This window comes from Halichoeres trimaculatus, unplaced genomic scaffold (assembly GCF_033239565.1).
Source record: "Halichoeres trimaculatus isolate MK-OKI-2021-1 unplaced genomic scaffold, fHalTri1.1 fHalTri1_scaffold_20, whole genome shotgun sequence".
Classification (NCBI taxonomy): Eukaryota; Metazoa; Chordata; class Actinopteri; order Labriformes; family Labridae; genus Halichoeres; species Halichoeres trimaculatus.
The window spans coordinates 1199804-1223163 of NW_027437198.1; the positions used below are offsets into that span (position 1 = coordinate 1199804).

General features: G+C 41.7%; 2 protein-coding genes across 2 annotated transcripts; one reads left to right on the forward strand and one right to left on the reverse strand.

The window, feature by feature from the left end:
* Positions 1–1410: 1410 nt before the first annotated feature.
* tspan4b (tetraspanin 4b) lies at positions 1411–15362 on the forward strand. Its single transcript, XM_074697265.1, has 8 exons — positions 1411–1743; positions 6214–6283; positions 7912–8103; positions 8185–8259; positions 9549–9644; positions 9839–9952; positions 11419–11502; positions 13505–15362. Exons 2-8 carry the CDS (start codon positions 6215–6217, stop codon positions 13571–13573), a joined length of 699 nt encoding a protein of 232 aa, XP_074553366.1. The 5' UTR covers positions 1411–1743; position 6214; the 3' UTR covers positions 13574–15362.
* A 146-nt stretch (positions 15363–15508) lies between these two features.
* On the reverse strand, positions 15509–22739 carry bcl2l12 (BCL2 like 12). The gene is made up of 8 exons (XM_074697264.1): positions 22664–22739; positions 20213–20398; positions 19891–20086; positions 18697–18988; positions 16641–16745; positions 16459–16532; positions 16109–16372; positions 15509–16000 (listed from the first exon to the last, which is right to left on the reverse strand). Exons 2-8 carry the CDS (start codon positions 20389–20391, stop codon positions 15890–15892), a joined length of 1221 nt encoding a protein of 406 aa, XP_074553365.1. The 5' UTR covers positions 20392–20398; positions 22664–22739; the 3' UTR covers positions 15509–15889.
* Between the last annotated feature and the right edge of the window lie 621 nt (positions 22740–23360).

The following is a 23360-nucleotide window of genomic DNA, read 5'->3' on the forward strand; positions in this document are numbered from 1 at the left end:
TGCCCCCTCATGGTAGGTAGGTGTAAGCTGGATGCCGATAGCTGCATCAGAAGTAGAAGCAAGACCCTATAGCAGAGCGACACAGTGTACCCCGCTAAGAAATCCAGCGAAGAAGAAAAACTGGACACAGTACACAAAGAGCAACGATGAAGTCATCCATCAATTTATCTTCTCTGTGATTGGCATGTGTCTCTTTTTTACAAAGAACAATCAAGCTTTGTTTCAGAGAAGGCTGTGAGCCACCAGGAGAAATACAGCAGCTGCTGTTGCATGGTAGGTGACTATTCTTTTGACCATTCAATGGTCTGCAGTGTTGAAGCACCATCTTCTGAGATCCGATTGGTTTAGTCTGGTGCCCCTCAAAAGAGTGCCAAAAAGTGGGACAGCTCGTCTTGGTCATTTGGGGATCTGTCCCAGGATTAGTAAGTGGAAACGCCAAACAATGCGTGCCGTGCCAAGACGAACCGAACTGAACTGCTTGGTGGGAACGGGGCTTTAGATTATGATGTTATGACGTGTTTAGCCCACGCGAGCGACCAGGCCAACTGGAGGCCTTAGGAGGCCCCCAAGCACCGAAAAAAATGTTTCAACAACTTCCAGCCTGTTTTGTCCTCTTTATACTTCAGCAGTTCTCCTCCTCTCCACCAGATGTCCTCACACTTTCCCTCCTTTTTTCATCCCCACATTTGTCTTCTGTTGGAATTGGCCTGACAGTCCCCTCCTCACTTATCTGCTCACTTATCTGCTTTGGTGTTTCTCAAACCATTTCCACACCCGCTCCAGCTCTCGTGCTTACACTGAGGGTCCTCTATCCTCCGACACCTGAGTGTGGGGTCGGAACTACTGCAGCAAGTTGCGTAAAGTTGTTATTAATCTCTAGACAAGAGCGTCATCTGGGAGCCAAACGCTGAGTGGCGTCAAGCTGAGTCCCAGGTACATCAACACGTGCATGAAAGCAGAGCTTGATACCTCTGTTTCCTGTTCTTTAATGAGGATCTGCTGGTGTCAAAGAATGTCCCACAATGTCCCCTGTGCACGGCCTGAGCTCATGGTTACACCTCCTCATGCAGATGATCAGATCACGTCAAAGAAGACATCAGCAACTTTAAAAACGTTGATTACAGCAGTGTGTCCCCAATGTGGAAATGGTCAGCAGTAATCGAAGTCAGGACAGGAAGTGTGTGTAGATCTGCTGGGGAACGTAACACACACACACACACACACACACACACACACACACACACACACACACACACACACACACACACACACACACAAACAGAGGAAACAGAGGAAACAGAGGAAACAGAGGAGTGGAACAAAGAGGAGAGAGACAGGCTGAGGAGGAGGGACATGAACAACACATACACACACACACACACACACACACACACACACACACACACACACACACACACACACACACACACATGCACACATGCACACACACGCACACACACACATCTGGAAACCATAAAGAGGGAGAGAGAGGGAGGGACACAGCTCACAGTGTGTGTCGGGTAAAACCTCCTGCACGGAAAATTACATGAATCAGAGATAAAGTTTAGACCCACAGGACACGACGGGTGATTTTGGAGGTAGGAGGAAAAACCAGTGAGGAACAAAAACAGGACGAAAAGAAGAAAAACTGATTGAAGAAGAGAGTCAAAGGAGCTCTGAGGTCTGGAAAAAGGAGCTGGAGGAGCCACAAGTCACAGCAGAGTGAGACCAAGACAACGCCAGGTAAATTTCATTCACAGCTCCATCCACGCAGGTTTAAAACAGTAGGTCTGATCTAGTTATTGTTCTTCAGTCCTGATCAGAGGGGTGGTTGACGTGATCTTTAAATCTGAATGTGCTGAATGTCTCTGGACTTTGAGAAACATCCTGAAAGCTGCTTTCCCGTCAGCCTGTGTCTGTTTGAACATGCAGTTATTTATAGCCAAAGCCAGAGTTACAGAGTGCTTTACAGGATGTCTGTCTCAGGAATAAAATACACAACAATGAAGGAACATGATAGAAAGGCAAACGTGAAATACTGCTATGTTCAGCCCACATTCAGTACTGGATAATTCAAAAGTTGATTCTATGTTCTGCACATGAACAGATCCATCTGTAAACTCAGGCTTCAGACTATTTATGACATCTGGAACAAATGGGAAGTTGGTCGTGTGTTTTCCTCTTACACTGCCCGGTTATAAAACATGTCAGATTGGTCTGTAGTTGAACTTTACTGTTTGAATGAGGACTTTTACACTGAAACACAAGAAGAAGCAGCATATCATCTGCATACTAGCTGATACTCTGCCAGTTTGACACCAGCTAAAGGAAGTAGAAAGACTTGACAGACATGTTGATGCCAAAGTGGATGGGGATTGCTAATAATGAAACCAAAAGATTTAAGAGTCACTGGAGTTTCTGAAGCCATGTGTGTTCTTCAAACAGACCCAGTCAGCTGTGGACTCTACCATCTTAAGTTTGATCTGTTTGTGTGAGGCTCGTTTTGGTTTGTATAAAAAATGAGGTGACACGTCTTGGCCACAGTTTAATGTCAGCGCCCGCGTCAGCTGATCTTTTGGCTTCAAGGCTCATGATGGGAGGAAACATACAAATGTTGCCCACACGGTGGCCCTGAAGTGCAAACAACAACAGCAAATAACTAAACACAACCACAAACGACTATGAATGTGTGTGTGAGTGTGTGTGTGTGTGTGTGTGTGTGTGTGTGTGTGTGTGTGTGTGTGTGTGTGTGTGTGTGTGTGTGTGTGTGTGTGTGTGTGAAGGCATGATTTTCTTTTATGTTTTGCAGTTGGAGTACTGTCAGACATGTTTGTCGCTATATTTAACAACTTTTCAGACCCATCTTGTGGCTTTTTCTTTCAAAAAGGCAGATCATGGCAGAGCTGGAGACTGATGTGAGAGCGTCTATTTACCTCAATGAGCTGCTGCCGTCAGCCCCTCCCCTAACAAAAAAACACTCACAGACGGACAAGTCCTTGCTGCTCACTGCTGGCAGCTGCACCATGGGGACAACATGCCAATGAATCACATATATCATGTCACTTTTACACCAGTCCCAAGCCCGGATAAAGGAAGAGGGTTGATATTGATATAGAAAAAAAAAAGAATCGACATATGAAAGTCCATTCATAGTTTTGGACATACTAATGTTGTTTTTTTTGTAAACTTTCTATCTCCCATGACCATAAAGTTTATGCCCAAGACATTATTCCTCCCTCCAACAGGGTCTATGACAATTATATGCAAACAACTTATTATGTAAATTAGGCACCATTTAACAACTTCTGGGATAGCCAATAGTGACTTTCTTGTACTGAGGAGTTAGCAACACTGGGTCTCATAATGATAAACTGTAGTCTCCATTCTCCTCTGTCCCAACACGATAATTGCACCCGAAAGACAGAGGAGAGAGGATGGAGGAGACTGATCGGAGGAGCTATGATCGAGGAAACACGAAAGCTGGCTTTGCGGAAGTCTTTTTACTGACCCCCATATGGAATATCACTCTCTGATTGGACGCTGCAGAGACTCAGACTTCTCTACATGAAACTTCACAAACACAACAGAGTTTAATGAGAGAAAAGACGAGCTAAGGACCAGCAAGGAGGATTGTTCAAAAACTAATCATGAATCTGGTAATAAAGTGTATGTTGTAAGTTTAAAGCACAAAATACTGAACACAACCACCATCAAATCAATATAACACAGGATTAAAACAGAAAACTGAAATCTAATTAATAATATCTTCCTGAGACACAATAATCTAGATTAGTTACACCAATAAGTTTCAGAGTTCACGATCAGATGCGCTCTAAATAAACGCTAAATAATGAATAAATAATCTAATAATGAGGCATTTAACCGCTAAAGTGATCCATGAGCTTCTAAACAGCACACATAATAAACAGAGAGCAGGTTTTCTTCATGGTAACATGTTTGTTAAACATGTTGAAGAAACAGACAAATCACTGTTCCTGTCTCTGTTTGATCAGAGTTATTACAGTGCACATGTGCAGACACACAAACAGCTGTTAGAGCTGACTGACAGATGATCCAGAGGTGATCAGCTGATGGCGTCATCACTGAAACATGAGAGGATGTCCCATTGCTCTAAAAACGAATCTCCTCCATCCTCTCTCCCCTCTCGATTTCCTTGCGTCTCTCCATCATCTCTGGTGGGATGGACTAAGATGCAAGTAAATGACGCAAGTGGAGGAAGGAAGGATGGAACTTGATGGCTTTGAGACACACCCACCACCCTAAAAGCAGAATAACTTCCTGGTCAAATGATAAACGGTGCGTTCGTCCAGTCAAGTCCTGCCTCTTGTCCAATCAGCCATGACTCATGTTTCCCACCAGTACCTTCCTCTTCCAAAGCTTGATGCTGTGTTTAGTTATTTGCTGTTGTGGTTTGCATTTCAGGGCCGCCGTACATCTTTACTATGTACAGTCAGTGATCAGATCTGGGGCATTCGATTGCCAAGTCAGCCCCTTGAACACATAAGGTTCCTTTAGGCCTTCTACTCCATTGCTTGGTGGTCTATTGTGAACACACTAGAAAAAAACTGAAATCTTATCAAGTGTTTTTGTCTTATTTCAGTAGAAAATACCTATTTAGGCTTAATATGAGCCACATTCACCTGACCAGTCCTGAAAAATGTCTTGTTTCAGGTTGTTTGAATACAAAAGTGAGGTCTGAATTACGTGTAACAAGTAAAAAAAAAAAAAAAAAAAAAAAGTGCTGGTGGAAAAAGAAAAAATTGCTCAAAAACTTCCTCAAAACAAGAATAATGTCTTAATAAAAGAAACTTTTCTCTTGTGCCATTGGCAGATTTTTTTACTCATTACAAGCAATTCAGACCTCATTTAGTCTTTAAATAACTTGAGACGAGACATTTTTCTGGACTGATCAGTTTAACTCCTTGATGCCTGTTACCCTGTCAGGCCATGATGCAGCTGAAATGACTTTTTTTTTTTTTTTTAAATGTCATTATTAACTATTGACTCATATTCTACACACACCAGAGATTGTACCAGATCCACTCTGTCACAGTATATTAGTTCAGAAGATGAACTTCTTATGTCTATGGATACAATGTAACTTAGTTAAAACTATTGTGTTTACCATACTCAAATTGGCAATCTCCACTTAATGTAACATCTGTAAGACTGTAAAAACACATAAAAAAATATTTGTATAACTTTTAATTCATTCAGGCAGTACGGGGTTAATGTGGCTCATATTAAGAATAATAAGACAATTTTTTTACTAAAAATAAGACAAACTACTCGACAAGATTTCAGTTTTTTTGCAGTGCGGGTGTCAACATGTATTATTACTTTCTAATGAGAAATATGTTTACTTAACTTGTGATGTAGTATTCATGTTTTTGTTTGGCTGAACAGGAAATGAAAATTGGTGGGTTATGACTTTTGAAATTAGAGCTGTACTTCCAGCTCTCCTGCTATGAATCATGGGAAATGCCTTCAGGAGTATAATTAGGTCCACTGAGGAGGGAGGCAACTTCCTTCCTGTCAGCAGCCTGACTTCCTGTGTGAGGTCAGCAGTCAGAGTGAGGACAAATCACACAACATCTCTGCAGAGGATGGAGTCTGTGTTTACATGCCATGTTGTTTCGATTCAGCAGGTTGTAAATACCTTCAGGTTGTTAACTTTAACGGTGACAAGCTTCACTTCATGCTCAGTTATCAAACACACTATCACATATATTGGGGTGTCGGTGGCGCAGGTGGATAGTGCGCTTGATCGGTGATCGGAAGGTTGCAGATTCAAGCCCAAGCCCAGCTCTGGGCAACACATGGCGATGTGTCCTTGGGCAAGACCCTTAACCCCAAGTTGCTCCCACTGCTGCGTCAGTGGTGGGCATAAAAAGGTGTGACTGTGTTAGACATACTGATGGATATATAACTTATATAACATAGTGAACTGTGATCCATCAGTGAGTGAATGTAAGAGCGAATGGGTGTGAATGGGTAAGTGTGACCTGTGGTGTAAAGCAGCTTTGAGTAGTTCATGACTAGAAAAGCGCTATATAAGCTCAAGTCCATTTAACATTTACACATGAAAGGCACAACTGATATCACACACGTGCGGATGAAAGCAGAAAACTTCCTCACTGTTTTTAGCTTGATTTAACTCTCCTATTTTTGTTTTCACTCTCTCTGTTGCAGGATGTCAGTGTCTCGGAGGTGTCTGTGCTGCGTTAAATATCTCATGTTTGTCTTTAACCTCATCTTCTGGGTCAGTATTCAAACACTGGAGATCACACACATCATGTAGGTACAGGTCGACTGAAAAAAACAGTTGGAAAAGGCAAAAGATCACATTAAATAACCACCAGATGTAAATATTAAATGACAACACTGTAACCAAAGAGCAAACTCCGGCGTGGAAAAATAAAGTCACTGTGAAAATGCAGCAAACATTAACCCTCCGGATCCCTATCCCACTGGGATCAAAATATCGCTCATTTCTAAATGGAAGAGCTGAATAAAGTGAAGCAATCATCAGATTCTCACATTTCAGAGGGTACCTGAATGTATCACGTGATGTCAGGAACATGTCCAAACCATAGACTGTTTGATTAATGGATGTAGTCTCCCTGAAGTCTGTTCTTGAAACAAATCTTTGAAGCAAATCAGCTAGAGCGGCCATATTGGAAGTGGGGCGGGCTTTGAGTCTCCAAACAGCTACAAGGCGCCTGTCAGTCACATGAGCTGAGCTGTGCCTCTGATTGGGCAAACTTGTGATCTTGTTATCTTCTAAACTGCAGAGTTAGAAAATAACGTGTGTGTTTCAGGTGTCCAGTTGCTAAAAGAAGAGCTGTTAAATGAACCCCTGAGAAATGGCTGCTCAGAAAAGGCTCAGTGTGTGTCAAGCTCCAAAATCAGATAAACAGACTCAGTGAAACTACAAGGTTGTGTTAAAGATATCATGTATCTGAAAAAGATACAGGATATCACTAATCCAAAGCAAAAGAGCGCTAATGCCAATACCACTAGTGATGATGCAATGCTACAGCAAACATGGCAAGGAAGCAAGTACCGTCTTGATCTGCTTTGTGCGACTAAGAAGCTGAATTAAATGAGCTGTGAGGACCTCCAAAGTCTCTCTGTAGATATATGCCTGATCATAATCGACAATTTAAAATGAGATCAATCAACATCAATATAGGTTAACAACTGTCAGACAGAAAAAGCACAGAAGAGCAGGAGAAAGCAAAATGGTCAAGTGATATAGCACGAGCTAAAGACTAGAACCCAGGCTAAAGGCTAAAACACAGGCAAAAGGCTAAAACACAGGCTAAAGGCTAAAACACAGGCTAAAGGCTAAAACCCAGATTTAAGGATTAAACACAGGTTAAAGGCTAAAACAGGCTAAAATTATATATTTTTTTAACTGTAAAGAGACTTTATGGACACCCTTTACTCTGCTCTGGATCTGCTGGATCTTCGAAGTTACATGATGAGTACAAAAGGCCTGAAACTAGTCCATAAACAAGGGTACTCTACAAGTAATCAACCAAATAGGATCAAACGTGAACATATTGATTGGATCATGTCAGTCTGTGTGGATTTGGTCCCCCTATGGACCCAACCCAGTCTTAGTGCTCATCCAGATTTGTTGGTATTTCAGAGTCAGAGTGTGGTTAAATACAGTTCAAGTAGATCAAACTGGACAGACTTATCTTAGTGTGTTTAAAAATTGTTTCTGTGTTATACTTTGTGAATGATTCTTTGAAGAGGACATGATGGTATGTCTCAGAGTTTAACAGATCAGTCTCACAGTTTGGGATTCTCTTCTTCACTCCCTGACTCTGCCCTTTGACACCTCCCTTCCCGCTCTCCTTCTCTGTGTTTCCTGGTCAGCTGGGGGGATGCGGTCTGTTTGGCGTTGGCGTGTGGCTTTCCTTCACTCAGGCGGAGTTTTCCTCTCTTCCTCTCTCCTTCCCGTCCCTCTCCGCCGCCAACCTGCTGCTGGTCGCTGGGGGCATCACCATGGTGACAGGTTTCCTGGGGTGTCTGGGGGCGCTGAAGGAGCAGCGCTGCCTGCTGGTCATGGTGAGAGGTCACAGGATGGGAAGCTGCTGTGACATATTCTGGAGGTCTGTAGGTCTAAAGCTGTTCTCCTGTGTCCTTCAGTTCTTTGTGATCCTGCTGCTGCTCGTCCTCACTGAGGTCACTCTGGTGCTGGTCATACATGTGTTTCATGACAAGGTGAGCTCACCTGGTGGTACAGAAGTCAGAAAATGTTACATCTCTGTGTGAAGAATAAGATATGAGGCAGGGAGTGAATTCCACCATTTGTGAGCTTTGAATCAGTCTGCAGAGCTCGTCTCTGATTATTCAGAGATTATTCAGTTTACTGAGACAGCAGTGGGACTGCATGTGTAACACCCTTCAGGGAGTCATACAAGGTTACTTTTTATGTTTCATTTTCTAACCAAACAGAAAGTCTGTCAAGATCAGCACTCAGAAGACACACAATCGAATAAATGCTTTATTTCTTTTTTGCACATTCAGATAGTTATACTTCCAAACCCGAATGTTGAGCTGAACAGTTATTCTGTTTAGCCAACTAGATTAATCTCTAAAATTAAACTTTGGCAGTCAAAAAAACTGGGTCTTTTACAAAAAAAAGTATTTTTCCCGTCATTGAAACACATTTTGGTTGCAGCACATTATTTAAAGTCTCTTTGAGAAGTTTCTAAGTGATCTTGAAAAAATTTCCCTTCTAGATATCTGCCTGATCCTAATCCACACTTTAAAACAAGATTATCAGCTCCAATAATGCTACTTAACTATAATGCTACTCATTAGCTTCCTGATCAGATCAAGCAGAACCAGAGTGATTTACAGCATGTCTACGTCTCTACGAAAACACCACGCTGGCTGAAGAAGTTTTTAGTAGAGACAAGAGAGATCTGTGTTTTTCTCTGCTGAAAGATTTCTGTGATTAATTTTGTAGTGATGGTGGACACTGGAGCCTGACTGTCAAACAGAAAAAGGACAGAAGAGCAGAAGAAAGAGAAACAGGACAGAGATAGAGCACCAGCTAAGGGCTAAAACATGAGCTAAAGACTAACACATGAACTAAATGCTAAAACACGGGCTAAAGGCTAAAATCCCACCTGGATGATGAAACATGAACACACAAACTAAATACTTACACATGAGCTAATCTGTCCGTGCTAATGTTGACTCCATCTCACAGTCAGCAGTTATTCTGCAGTGGTTTGTTCAAACTTGAGAGTCTATCAATAAAATGAAGAGCCAGGTTACGTTAGCTCTGCTTGGTGAGGTTGGAGTTGGTAGATGAGCTCTGGTAGGACAGAACCAGGACTCACTAATGTTACACGTTACAGACACGTCTCAAAGCACCGGGCTGTGAGTAGAAAGAAATATAGCCGGCTACTAAACTACGCTACAAACTGACAAAGTTAGCTTGTTGTCTCCAGGAGCTTTGACTCTAATCTTGATGGTTTTGTCCTGTGTGTTTGTGTCAGCTGGATGCCAATGCACAAAATGAACTGAAGGAAGGTATGAAAATTTATGAAACAGAACCTGGACTGAAGAAATCCTGGGACAACGTTCAGAAAATGGTGAGAGCCTGAAACACAAACACCGTTTTGTCTTACACTGATACAGAACTGTAGGATTCAAACCTGAAGCCACATGTGTTCCTCGCACACTCCACTGACTCCATACTGTCTCAGACCGAATCATATTTCTCCTAACAGATGCTTTTTCTTCCTCAGTGCAGTTTGACTATCCTCTGTCTCCTTTGGTTCCTCAGTTTAAATGCTGTGGAGTGACCAATAAAACGGACTGGTTTGATGTTCTGAATGGGACGCTGCCCTCGTCCTGCTGCTCTGGAGGGACTGAGCAGTGCACCGACGGCTGGACTGAGGTTGGTGTTTACCTGACCGTAGAACATAGGGGTGCACCAAAGCAGTGGTGTCCACAGAGTGTGTGTGTGTGTGTGTGTGTGTGTGAGCCAAAACATGCACTAAATGTCCCTATTTAGAGCCAAAACTTGTGCTTAAGTGGCCTCTTAGGTGGCACAAACGCGAGCTAAGGTCCCCTCCTTGGAGCTAAATCATATTCTGTTTCCCCTCTTTGGAACATGTGCTGAGGTGCCATCTTGGGAGCCAAAATGTGCAGTAGAGGTCCCTTTTTGGAGCCAAGACTGGTGCCATTGTGTGGAAGTTTTTAATCAATCAGTTTCAGCAGTCCCAAAAAGTCTTGCTTTGAACTCAACCAAGTCGCTCATCTTTGAATTGGTCTGCTAAGTTTCTTGATGCAGCTTAACAATACTCCTGTTTTGAGTCCAGGCTCAGGATTCACTGACATGCTGAAATTAGAGGACTTATTTGGACTGAAGAGGAAACTGGAAATGTTGCAGCTTATTTGAATCACCAGATTGTTAGAACATGTTTTTCAGGTGTTTGTGAGATGAAACGTGTAGAGTGAAATAAGTGCAGCTCAAACTTCCTTTTCCAGCTCCCAGGCTCTGTGGCATTGTACCCTTGACTTTATGGAGCTCAAAGGGCCTATCTGCTGTAGTCAAGCCTTGAGTTTAGCATCTTGGTGTTATGGATCCAGAAATGGCCGAACTAGGACGAAGAGCACAGCTTGAATATTTCATCTTCACCATGTATCCTCTCCAGGAGCTGGAGCCAATCCTAGCTAACACACTGAAGCACGTACAGTATGACTAATGGTGCAGTTTCAAGAAAGCTTTGATAGAAAGACCCCTCTCTGTTTATAGAAAGGTTATAATCTGCAGCATGAGGAGGAATGAGCGACAGACTGTGTGAAATGTGTGATTTGTTATAAATGTGTTCAGATCTGCAGAAACATTAACATCAAGAGGGGCAAAGTTTTAAAAGCACACAGAGCTCAGTGAAACATTCCTGACATTCATGTGTAAAACAATCTCTCTCTCTCTCTCACACACACACACACACACACACACACACACACACACACACACACACACACACACACACACACACACACACACACACACACACACACAAACACACACACACATCTGGAAAACATTAGATTCGCTCTGAGAGAATGGAGCAGATTTAAATATTTTGTACGTTTGCAGCATTTAGGTCAAACTCCTCAGAAACTTCTGCAACAGGCTGAAAGAAAAGTTTCAATTTCTTCACGTTTTGACATCGAACCTGCAGATTTCTTTAAGTATAAACAGAATGAAATACCTGTTTAAAACTTCACTGGGATGATGCTTTTGTTGTCTGTTAATTCAATCTGAAAAATCTAACCTACTTTCACTGACGTCTCAGATAAAACTTATAAATCCCTGTTCTTCCACTTCGTCTGTCTCCGTCTCTCTGTCTGCAGCCGTGTTACCAGAAGGCTCGTCAGTGGTTGTTGGACAACATCCCATCAGTCCTGGTGTTTGGAGTGTGTATTGGTGTTGTGCAGGTACTCACCTCATAAATTTACCTCATCATCAGCAAACATGAATTTTTCCAGTAGGACGTCTGCCCTCAGTGGCTCTCCTCTGTTGTTTTCAGACCTTAACGGTGTAGTTCGTATGGTGGCGTATTGCAAAATATTTTATTCCCTTATTTTCCACAAGATACTTTATCATAAAAACAGGATTCATGACATCATAAACATGTGCACTCATTTGGGCAATGGAAGTGACTTTTAGCTCCTTTCATTTCAACAAGTCAGCGTTCTCATCTTATCTTATCTCGTCTTCCACCGCTTATCGGGGTTGCAGAGGCAACAATGCCATCCAGTGGCCCCTGTCCCCGGCCACTTCCAGCAGCTCCTCTGGGGGGAGACCAAGGCGTTACCAGGTCAGCTGAGAGATATAATAGATATTGAGATGAACTGAGCCTTGCCTTCTAGCTCAGCTCTCTTTTCACAGAAATGGACTGATGTAGCGTCCGCGTCACTGCCAATGCTGCCCTGATCCGTCTGTCAACCTCTTCCTCCCCCCTCTAACTCGTGAACAAGACCCTGAGTTATTTTTCTTTAACGCTAAATTCAAACTGTAAGCATCATAAAAACGTCTGGTTGTTCTGTGTTTTCCAGAAACAGTACAACACCATGGAGCCAGTTCCTGTCAAGTTCTGACCATTACAGAGCTACTGGTGTTTTAGAGTTGTTGTAAAGTTGACTGTGCTAGCTGCTAAAAGCTAACTGCTGAGCTGAATGTGTCAATGAGCATTATAGCCTGTATAATAAATAAAGCTAGTCTCCCTGACATCGGCCATCTGTTTCTGAAACGGAGTTTTGAAACTAATCAGCTGGCGTGGCCATGTTGGAAGTCACACGAGCTTTGAGTCTCCACACTAACAGCTTTAGGGCTCCAGTCAGTCGAAAAAGATTCACCCCGTACAGTGTGTGCTGATAGTGAAATTAACGATTCAGACAGAAGATGTTTTTAGAACCAGGCTGTAAATAGGTTAATTTCTGCTTTGAAAACAGCTTTTTTGGCTTGGTGTGTTTGTGACTTCCTGTGCTTCCAGAGCCAGCCTCAAGCGGACACCAGAGAAACAGCAGATTTTATCACTTCAGCTTTGTCTCACATTTTTAGTCCAGAGGTTGCTGCTGGTGATTGTCAGCTGAGGGTCACCATTTAACAGGCTCACACTCCACACCAGAACACCGGCGACTGCCAATATTCCAGTGCCACTGCCAGTTTTTACTTTGTGTATTTGATGCAAAAGTTGGTTTCGGGGCGAGGTTATGGGGTTAATTGAACATCCATCAAATTGTTGCTATTTAGGTGTAGAAAGTGTGTTTTTGGTGGTTACATGCTCGCAACCATCAAAGCTGTTTTAATGAGATAGCTGTCTCGTAAAAACAGGATTTTTTTAAGTGAATGCAATTTGCCACCATAGTTTTGCTTATATCATATTTTCTTTCAAAGAAGGATTGAACTACACCTTTAGATGAGTAAATTACTGTTAGTATAACTACAGAAATCTTTGCAAAAATATTATCAGGATGTGTTTTCTTCTTCTTAACACGTGGCTTGTTGTAAGGCCTGTTTTCTGACACACACATCAGATCAGGACGTCTTCATTGAGAAAAGGAAAGTAAAGTGTGTTCCTCGGCTTATTGACGTCCCTGTCAGAGAGAATATGTCGAACAAATACACAAACTGAGGATGTTCGCAGATCTGTATTTCATCATCTTAAGAATTGGATGGACTGATTTGTTCATTGTTTGACTTTTTAAAGCCAGAGCTTTGTCCTTTCTTGATACAGTGATCTAATCTTTCTTTACCTGTTTACCTTGTCCTCATTCCTCTGCCCTTCTGTCTTTTACTTTGTCCTCCACTTTGTCCCTCCCCAATCCCCATTACTATCTCTTCCTCCTCCACATCTCCTGTCCTCTTCCACCTTCCCCTCCATCTGCCCACGTTATTTCCCTTCTTAAAACCATCATCTCCTCCTCCTCCCCTCAGATCCTGGCTCTGGTCTTCTCCATGCTGATGTACTGTCAGATTCTGTGTGCGGAGAAACACCTGGACTGACTGCAGACCAGCTAATCGATCTCATCACACCCCCTCTGGGATCTGGAATCGACCTTTTTCACTGATCTAACGACCTCCTGTCCAGGCTGAGCGGTGTCAGTCTCTGGATTCACACCTGATTTCAGCCTTTGAAATATCTCTGGGAGCAGTCTGTGTTCAACAAACCCATTAGTGTCAGCATCAGAGCAGCACACACGGGTCAGGACTAACAGACCGAGGAGGGAGGGTTTCTTTGTACAGCGTAAACTGATTATACTTTAACAATGCTTCATGTCACATGAGTAAAGTGTCATTTGACGACTCTGAGACAAACAAAATTGAACTTCCCAACTCTGACATGCAGGGTGAGCTAAGGGGGAAATGAGTTTAATGCTATCGTGTCTGGAGTGATTCGCCAATAGGTCTGATAGGAGAGCAGTATCAGAAATATCCTCATGGATTAGAAACACCTCTGAGATGGTCGGACATTACCAGGGAGGAAATATCACACCTTAAAGTGACGCTAAACAAAGGGCTGATGAGGATTATCAAAGGAGTTTTCAGTAGAGCTCGGCTAGCAACAGGACCCAGCAAAGACTGCAGTGTAAAAAAAATGGCATTGTAAATACTGGCAGCAGAAACGTCCAGATATTTTTACAGCATGTGTGCGGAGATTTATTTTTACAGAATCAAACTGTTTATTGGATTACAGTTTATGAATGTAGAATAACAGTAAAATACTGACAACCCTGCTGCCAGTATTTTACCGTTATTTTACAGCAAAGTAATTTTGTTATGATGGCGTTTTGTAACCGGAAGTGAGGAGGGAACACAGTGGATATGAGACCCTGCTGTACATTGAGATTTGGGGCGGGGTAAAAATATTGATTGATCTATGCATTGCAATATTTCCCCACCAAATTCAATATCAATTCAGCAAATACCCTGAATCCATTCACCTACTGGCCAATGGGGGCACTGTGCGTGTGATTTGGAGGTTGCACTGGACCAAATAACAACAAAATGGCACTTCATTTCATTAAATGAAGTGCCATGTTAAATAACGGTAAAATAACAGTAAAATGCTGGAAGCAGGGTTTCCAGTATTTTACAGTGTAATTTTTCATAGTGCTGTTTTTAAACACAACAGGATTTTACCGTTTATATTTCCTGGTAAATTTACAGTAACTTGTGATAGTGTGTTGAGGGCCTCACCTGAACCTGCAGAGATCCTGGCAGAGCAAACATTTCTCTACAAAAACATCAGGTTTTTTTTACCCTAAGGCTTTAACAGACGTATTTCCCACAATAAACACAAAACACAAGTCAGATAAGGTCATTTCACAGGAAGTTTATAAAACATTTTAAAAGATGAAACACTACATACGCTTCATGGGTTTGTCAGTTTCTGCTCATCATTTCTTTCAAACAGCTCAGTAAATAACATCTCACAGCAATGATCAAATGTTCTTGTAATAAATAAAATGTAAATACACATCAGACCTGCATGTACAGACACTACAATCATCAGAAGGTTGTTCTTCTCCTGTGCTGTAAATAAATAGATATCACACCAGTGACTTTTTGCTTTTTTCTTCTCTGGTGTTAAAGTGAAACAGTCAGTATAATACCATAAAAGAAAACACTTTATACAATGTGTCACAATGTTTATATCCACACTGCACATCATAGTTTAATGTGACTCAGTGTCACTTCTGTTCATCATGATGTAAACACATCATCTCATACACATTTTACAACTTGTACCAAACAAACAACAACAAAAACTCTTGTAAAAAGCTGAAAGTGATATTAAATAGTCAGGTTTTTGCTTTTTTAAATAAATTTGCTTATTTCCTTCATAAATGTTGTAAACAATAGAGAAAGTTTGTGTAAGTCAGTGCTGTGTGCTCTGTTGGCATCGTACAGTTTGCTTTCTGTTTCAGAACTACTTGAATAAAAGACTGGCTTTTTAAAAATCACCGCGGCAGCAGTGCGTGATTCCACTGATCAAAAGTAAAGCCATTAGGAAGCTCACAAAGCTGCAGTTCCTGAGGTGTCCACTTGAGGCTATGGTAGCTACAGATATGTTTCATGTCAAATGCCTATTTTCAAAGAGGAACTGCTTTGCATCTCTTTGTCAGGCCCGCCTCATCCCCACCTCCTCATCCCCACCTCCTCATCCCCACCTCCTCATCCCCACCTCCTCTGACTCTCAGTTAACCAAAGGTAGGGCACAGTGTGATGATCAGATCGAGTTCAGCTCCAGCCGTCACTGGGCTTCATGAAGCCTCTCATCAGGTGATGTCACTGAGGCTACATCCATGGTTACACAGCTCATGGCTCTGTCCCCTCACCAGCTCCACCTGCTGGCTCATCCAGGTTAGGTTCCAGGTCAGATCCCAGGCACTCTGTTTCACTCTCCTCCCCAAGATCAATGATGTTTTCCTGAAGGTGACCAAAAAGTGTGGTGAGTATGAACAAATGTGTGAGCCACAGCTCAGGTACATCTCTGCCTACTCAATAACGGAGGCTCTGAATGTGTCGTGCTCTCACCCATCCGCCGTGACTCTTGACCCAGGGAGCAAACGTCTCCATGTAGCACTCAGCGTATCCCTGCATGCGCTGAGTTCCCGTCGCCGTGACAATCCTGCGGGACACCTCCATGGTCACCGCCATCCGCCTAAGTGTTGGGCTGGAGGTCTGGGGCAGCGGGGGGGCTTCTGATATCTGCTTCTTGCTGAACGTGTCTACGAGTCTGGCATAAGATCTGTACGAGAGGCGGTTGAGGCTGGTGCGCAGGGATGGGTCCGACTGGATCTGAGGGGACAGAAGTATTTATAAGGTGGAGACAGTTCAGAGAGCGGAGCGCATGTTTACACCTGTCCAGGTGTGAGAGCACCCACCTTCTTGTTGATTGAGTCTCCCTCCATGGACAGAACCTGGACCAGCCTCTGAACCACGACCTCTTTCTCACACACTGTGGATAGAGACACAGGAACAAGGACACAAGGTGTAACTTCTTTCTTTTTCCCCTCTCCAGCTGGTGAAGTACGTGAGTGTTTGGAGTTAGTGTGTGTTTTCTCACTTTGTGGACTCTGGACAATAGGACTGGGTTTCTTTATACTGGTGGACTTCTGGGCGATCTGCTCCAGTTTCTCTGCCACTTCATCATAAAACTCAGGAGGGTGACCTGGAGCAACAAAATCAACACCAATATATGAGATAAAAACCTTTGTCTTGTGTCAGTTTCACTTTTCTTTGCTGTTGTCACATCAGTGGGATGAAGAGAGGTTTGCATGTAGAGTTGTGACAAAAAAGAAAAAAACATATTTGGAGATATAAACTACTTTACTGTGTGCAGATCAAAGAGCAGATTGGTTAACTGTTTTATAAATGAACACTTTACATCGTCTGATATTGACTGTAGAATGAGTCAATGATTAATTTATGTATTAGACAACAAAGAAGCACAAATTCGGAGGAAGAAGCGTCTGTTTTCAGAGCAGCTGTTTAAAACATTTTTTTTCAACATGGCGTCACATAATGTAACATGGGGGACTCGCGTCCTCTGACTCTGCTTTGATCCAGTGTGCATAATAGGTGGTAGTGAGTGAGATCAGGTGTTTCGGTTTGTCTATATTGTGTTTTTTACTGTGTGTTATTAAATTGACCATTCATTAAGAAGGTTAAATGCTGCGTCTTTGTTGGATGCAGAAATACTAGCTGAACAGGACACCAAGGCCACTTTTCCCCCGATAGGAAGCAAAATGGAGTTGGCTTTAGTGCTCCGGTTTGTGTTGTGCAGATGAGGAGATGGGAATTTATTTCTGCATCCGTCACAGAAAGCGCGGCCGTCTGCAGGAAGTTTCTGTGCTGGTGATGAGCTGGACTTCAGGCTGGGAAAGCGGAGCCAGGCTGGGGTGAGACTGACTCGGGTTCTGTCCCATCAGTACAGACAAATGCAGCTTCACCAGCAGCAGCAGCAGCCACTACACAGGTTTTCTGTCATTTTCTGCTACCCATTGAAAATTGCTACCCCGTGGTTGTGTGCATGCGCTCTAAGTCATCAGTGTCACACCCATAACTTTTGGCTCCCTGTCTCAGGGCAGGTGCATTATTTGAAGGTTGCAATTAAATGATCAAAATATGCGGCCCTTAAGAACACATAAAAACACATCAAAACTAGCTGGGATTAATGACACAGGGGTACTGAGGTGAATATCAATGATTAAATAATGCATTTAGTACTGGGAGTACTTATTTGATGGGCAGTGTTGGGAATAACTGCATTAAAACAAATGACGTTCCTAATGCCATAACTTTTTCCAGTAACAGGTAATCTAATTACTAATTACTACTATTTACTCAAACATTATTACAGTTGAGTAGAGCCGTTACAGCTACAGACAGTGAAATGAGGCGTGTCATACAGACATAACTATAATGCTTTAGGAAAAAACAGTGGTAGCAAAATTTGCCAGAGCATCAAAACCAGGCAGAACATGGCGCTCAGTGGAAGATGTAACCCAGGATTTGTCAGAGATTCAACCTGACGGAAACGTGAGCTGAGCACTGTAGCTCAGTCTCAGTTTTCTGACTCTGGATCAGTGGATAGACTCTGATAGACCTCTCTGTCCGTCTCTCTATGGGCTTTATCATGACGACTCAAAGCACGTTGCTTTAGGATCAGCTCTGACATGTACTACTTATTTTTGATGTCAGTGTTTCTGTTTTCAAACTTTAAATATGTTGAAGTGAACACAGCATTAGGCTACAGATCTCATATCTTCCTCTCCACTGACAGGAGTGACAGTCTGATCCATGTTAATTCATGTTAAACTGAGGCAGAAGCAGAGGGACCCCCCTCTGTGACCTCACCTTCAAATCACAGTTTTCAATGAGGAAGGAAAAATAAAGGAACTAAAATGTCTCCAGGAGACCATGTGGTTTATCAATTTGGGAATTTCTTTCAAAATATTGTTTTTAAGTTCTTGTCTTATAAACTTCTTAACTATTGTCTTTAACCTGCAACATGCCCTGCCAAGACAAAAAGCTCATTTACATTCCAACTCTTGCCAAAGCAGCAGATAGCTGAACAACCAACATGAGCAGCGTGATGTCAGAATGTAACAGGCTCTTACTGGGAGACACCAGAGTGGGTGAAAGATCTGGTTCGTTGTCTTTGATCGGAAGGGTGGTCGGTCTCTGAGGTCTGACGCCATCTCTGTCCTTCTCCTCCTCCCTCTCTTTCGCCTCCTCCCTCTCTTTCTCCCTCTCTTTCTCCTTCTCCTTCTCCTTCTCCTTCTCTTTCTCCTTCTCTGTCCTCAGCTTAAACAACTTGGACAGTCTCTCTTTGATCTTCTTTGGGTTGAGCTTCTTCTTTTGCTTCTTCTCAGTGTCCTCTTCGTCTCCGTCTGTCGACACCACATCGCCCTGTGGTAAGAGGGAGAAAGGTAATAAGACAAGACTCGTCAGACATCAAGGGGATGGGAAAAATCCTTTCTTTCAGCCAGTGTTGGGCCGGCTCTTCTGTGAAGCTTTCTCTATTGTGAGACATGCATCAGGTATGTTGTAGACTTACTGGCTACTTTATTCACCTTTTCAACTGCTCATGAAAGCAAATATCATATCGGCCAATCACATAGCCGAAATTCATTGCAATAAGGCATGTAGACCTGGTGAAGACAAGCTGCTGACGTTCAAACAATAATAATATTTGAAAGTCAACTATGGTCACCAAGCTTTGAATAGCAGTCATTACTATATAACAAAAATTCAACAGTTACATTTTTAAACTGTGAACCCCCTAAAAAATGTTTAAATTATTTATTTAATCATTTATGTTATTTATATTTTACTTATTGATACAATATCTATAATAATGGTGCTCAGCTGCCATCACACTTACGTCACACACACCCCAGCGGCAGCTCGTGTACCACAGGGTCTAATCTCATCCTGGCTCTCCCTCCTTTACTGTTCCCAAAAAATGCTCTACAAGAACATCAGCTGCCCTTCATCGTTAATCGAGATGTGAAACCTCATTTTTAACCCCTAATAACTAATGAAAAAGAAACTTTTCCAATGTCCATTTTTTTTTCCAGTCGTTCATCCCTTTATGACGACCAAGAACCCATCTTCTTATTTAACACTCCATGTCACAAAGTTCAAATCGTCTCAAAGTGCTCTCTTGAACATTCCACTAAGAACTGGGGCAGTTTTGAAAGTAAAAGAGGTTCAACTCAGTACTGAGGGAGTGTAACTTAATAAAGTGTCCAGTGATGTATTTTTTAGCATCTGTTTAAATGACACCCATCAAAGTCATGGTTCCTCACCTCCGTCTGATCTCTGAGCTGTACCACTCTGTTCTTGCTGTCTCTCTCCAGGGAGTTTTTGGCCGATTTGTCCGATGTGTTTTTTCGAGGTAGTTGTTTCATGAAACCTTTTAATCCCGATTTTTTCTCATCCGCTGAGTTGATGTCCTCCACCTGAGAGTCCCAACCATCCTTTGATTTTGGCATTGGTATACAACTAAAGTTAGACCAGAAAGCAGAGGAAGGTTTAAGGCAGAGCAAGAAGCTATCACAACACCTGAAAATGCAGTTTGAAATCAAGTCTCAGAAGCCAGTCTGAGGTGTGAGGTGTGAGACGTGTTACCTGTATTTGGTGTGGTCTTTGTAGGCTCCACCCACTCTGCCAGGCCGCTCATCATGAGGGGTGGCGAGAGTTCGATGAAGGAAGGCTTTGAGGACCAAGTGAGTGTCAGCTTTGATCTCCATCAGAGAGATGGAGGAGACCGAGGAGACGGTGGGGAGGTGGTCTGAAGACAACGTCATCTCTGATCTAAATAGAAGCACAAAAGTGAAAATTCATTTCCTGAAACTTAAACGTAGGTTTTAATGCCAGAAACTTTTTTTAAAATTAAAACCACATTTACGAATCATGCACAGATGAATAAATCACCAGTTATAAAAAACCCAGAATGCTAGTGGTCAACAGAAGTCATATCTGCATGGAAGCCTGTTCCTGCCTGTAGAAAAAAATGAAATACACAAATGAAAATTGGTAAGTCATTATTACAAGATACTAAGTATCTAATTGTGCCATAATTATGACTTAGTATCTCATTATTATAACTCAACCATTTTTTAAATTATATTCATTTATTTTTTCTTTTCTTTGTACTTTTTTATTTTTTTCACTGGCAGAAACTAGCTTCCATATCTTTGTGTAAAATCACCCTGAGTTTTTCCATAACGAACAGTCTGCGTCATTCACAGATAAAAACAAAAACATGATCAGAGAGATCAGTATTTTTAATGACCTTGTTCAGTTTGAAACACTTCCCTCGGGCCCCAGGCTACGGTGGCCCCAGACTACGGTGGCCCTAGACTAAAGTGGCCGGTTGGTGTCAGATGATTTGCAAAAGCAGCAACACATCGGGAGTTAAAAGGTCTGTAATTGGACACAGAAAAGATGTGAAAGCAGGAAAATGATTGTTTTCTTTTATACCTTCAGCTCTGATAAATAGAGCTCTACTGCTAACGTCATTGATTCAGAAAGCTAAGTGTAAGATAAAAATATTACTGGTGAATATAGGAATAAGTACTATGAAGTATTTACCTAGTGAGACACTTGTAAATCTAAATTTTACAAATCTTGGAGTTACAAAAAAAAAAAAAAAAAAACTTTCACAACTCTTCTGTGTCCAGTAACTGACCTCTTTTAACTTCCCTTGTGGCCATACTTCAGTTGTGTTGTGGCCACCGTAGTCTAGTGTTTCCGCCTCAATGAGGTTGTTAGACTGCAGTGCAGAAAGAAACTTGTTCTAAGAAAATTCATTGAGTTCATCCTGCTGCTGCTTTTCTTGGAGAAAGATCAGTTTTGAAGTGAAGCCTTGTGCCTTCTGTGGAGAGCCTAAAGAAACCTTCTTTTGATAATTATAATATTCTTTTTTTATGGATAAACTATTTCGTTTCTGGCTTGGTTAATGTTATTTTGCTCTTGGATAAATATCATAAACATTATTGTAGGTGGAGGAAGAGCAAACCTTTTTTGGGATGTTTCATAAACGTGTTCAATTTTTTTTTCCCATTGAAAATACTGAACTCTGATGAGATTTTTGGGAAGTTTAGGGCTGACATGTTAAAATTCTTGTTTAAATTCCAGGTCCCTGTTGAATGTTTTTGATGTTCTCCATATTGCCGTATGTTGAAATTTGTTACAGGTATTTGGAGAAAAAAACGTTGGAAAGTTTGTCTTTATTTTTTATTTATCTACTCTAATAACTCCTCTAGGCTTGATTGATTTGATATGGTTTTCCTCTAACTGTAAGTTTCTATGGTGGCGTATCACATTCACTTGAAAAAGAAAAAAAAAAAAAAATTATGATAACTACCTCCCTTAAAATCATTCTTTCTACATTCATTTTGGCTTTCATGATTTATGAGAAACTATCTAATAAAAACAGGAATTCATTTATTTTTTATTTTTATTGCAGCATACCCCCGTATGTTTCAAATGTGTAAATAAAAAAAACATAACAACGACAATAATAGTAATAATAATAATAATAATAATAATAATAATAATAATAATAATAATAATAATAATAATAATAATAATAATTATTATTATTATTATTATTATTATTATTAATAACACAGCAGTTCAATGAATTTTGCTGACTCCGGACGATGGCAGTAAACGCCTCACCGAGCATTTCAGCAGCAAACGCTGAGGGAAGAGAAGAAAAAGGAGGAGAGGACGAGAGGGGGAAACCCGCACCGGCAGAACAGGACGAGGAACATTCCACCAAAACTTTCAGGAAACATTGACCTAACAGATTAAAATCACAGACTGCCCAATAAAACTCGGTCTGAAAGAAAGAAATGCATCCCAACGCTGCTGTAGCTCACACAGAAACACCCGAAAAACGGACTTTAAATGGGTCAGGAGTCTATGGTCAGGACAGGAGGAGAAAACTTCTCCGGAGAGAAACTGACAAACACCAAACTTTAACGATGACTGAGCTCTGAATTAACTTTGACGTTTAACCATCTATAGTCAGAGGAGAAAAAAACACGCAAAACAAACTACATGACTTACCTGTAGTTAGTTAGTTTCAGAGTAATTCACGCTGCTCCTGTGCGAGTGTCTCCTTCCTGTGTGAGCGTGCTCTCTGTTTGTGTGTATCAGTGTGTGTGTATGTGTGTGTGTGGGGGGCGGAGCTTATCAGGAGCTGTAAACTGTTTATGATCACATGGACAGTACTGGTTTGTACCTGTGATATCTGTCCATTTATTGTATCTTACAGGTGTAGACGATGACGTCACCGTAAACAATCTCAAAGTGTCTGTAACCATGGCTCACCGAAACTAACCATAGCCATAAAACCGTTTTTCACCTTAAAACCCACTGTAAATGTGGAACATATGAATGTGTCCATCTGTGGAAGGATCTTTGTTACACTTTTTAAACCAGTAGATTAACTGAAACTGACTGCTTAACAAATGGACCGCATGATGGCTGACCAAAAGTGGAGCAAAGATGGTGCTCTCCTGCAGTAAAGGCCTCTTCCACTTTACAAACAGGGCGTGGGTACAACCCCGGGTTGCTCAAGTCAGCCTTTCTTTATATCATGGTGTTTTTAAAATAAGGGTTAAAAGTACAACAGGACAACTCTACACTAAAGTTCATCCTGTATAATAAAGGTGATCTTTCATTTTGAGGGGAATGCCAAATGAAAACAACAGGCCTTTAATAATGATTTAAATCTTTCAGTTGGAAGAGCAGAGCTCATTTT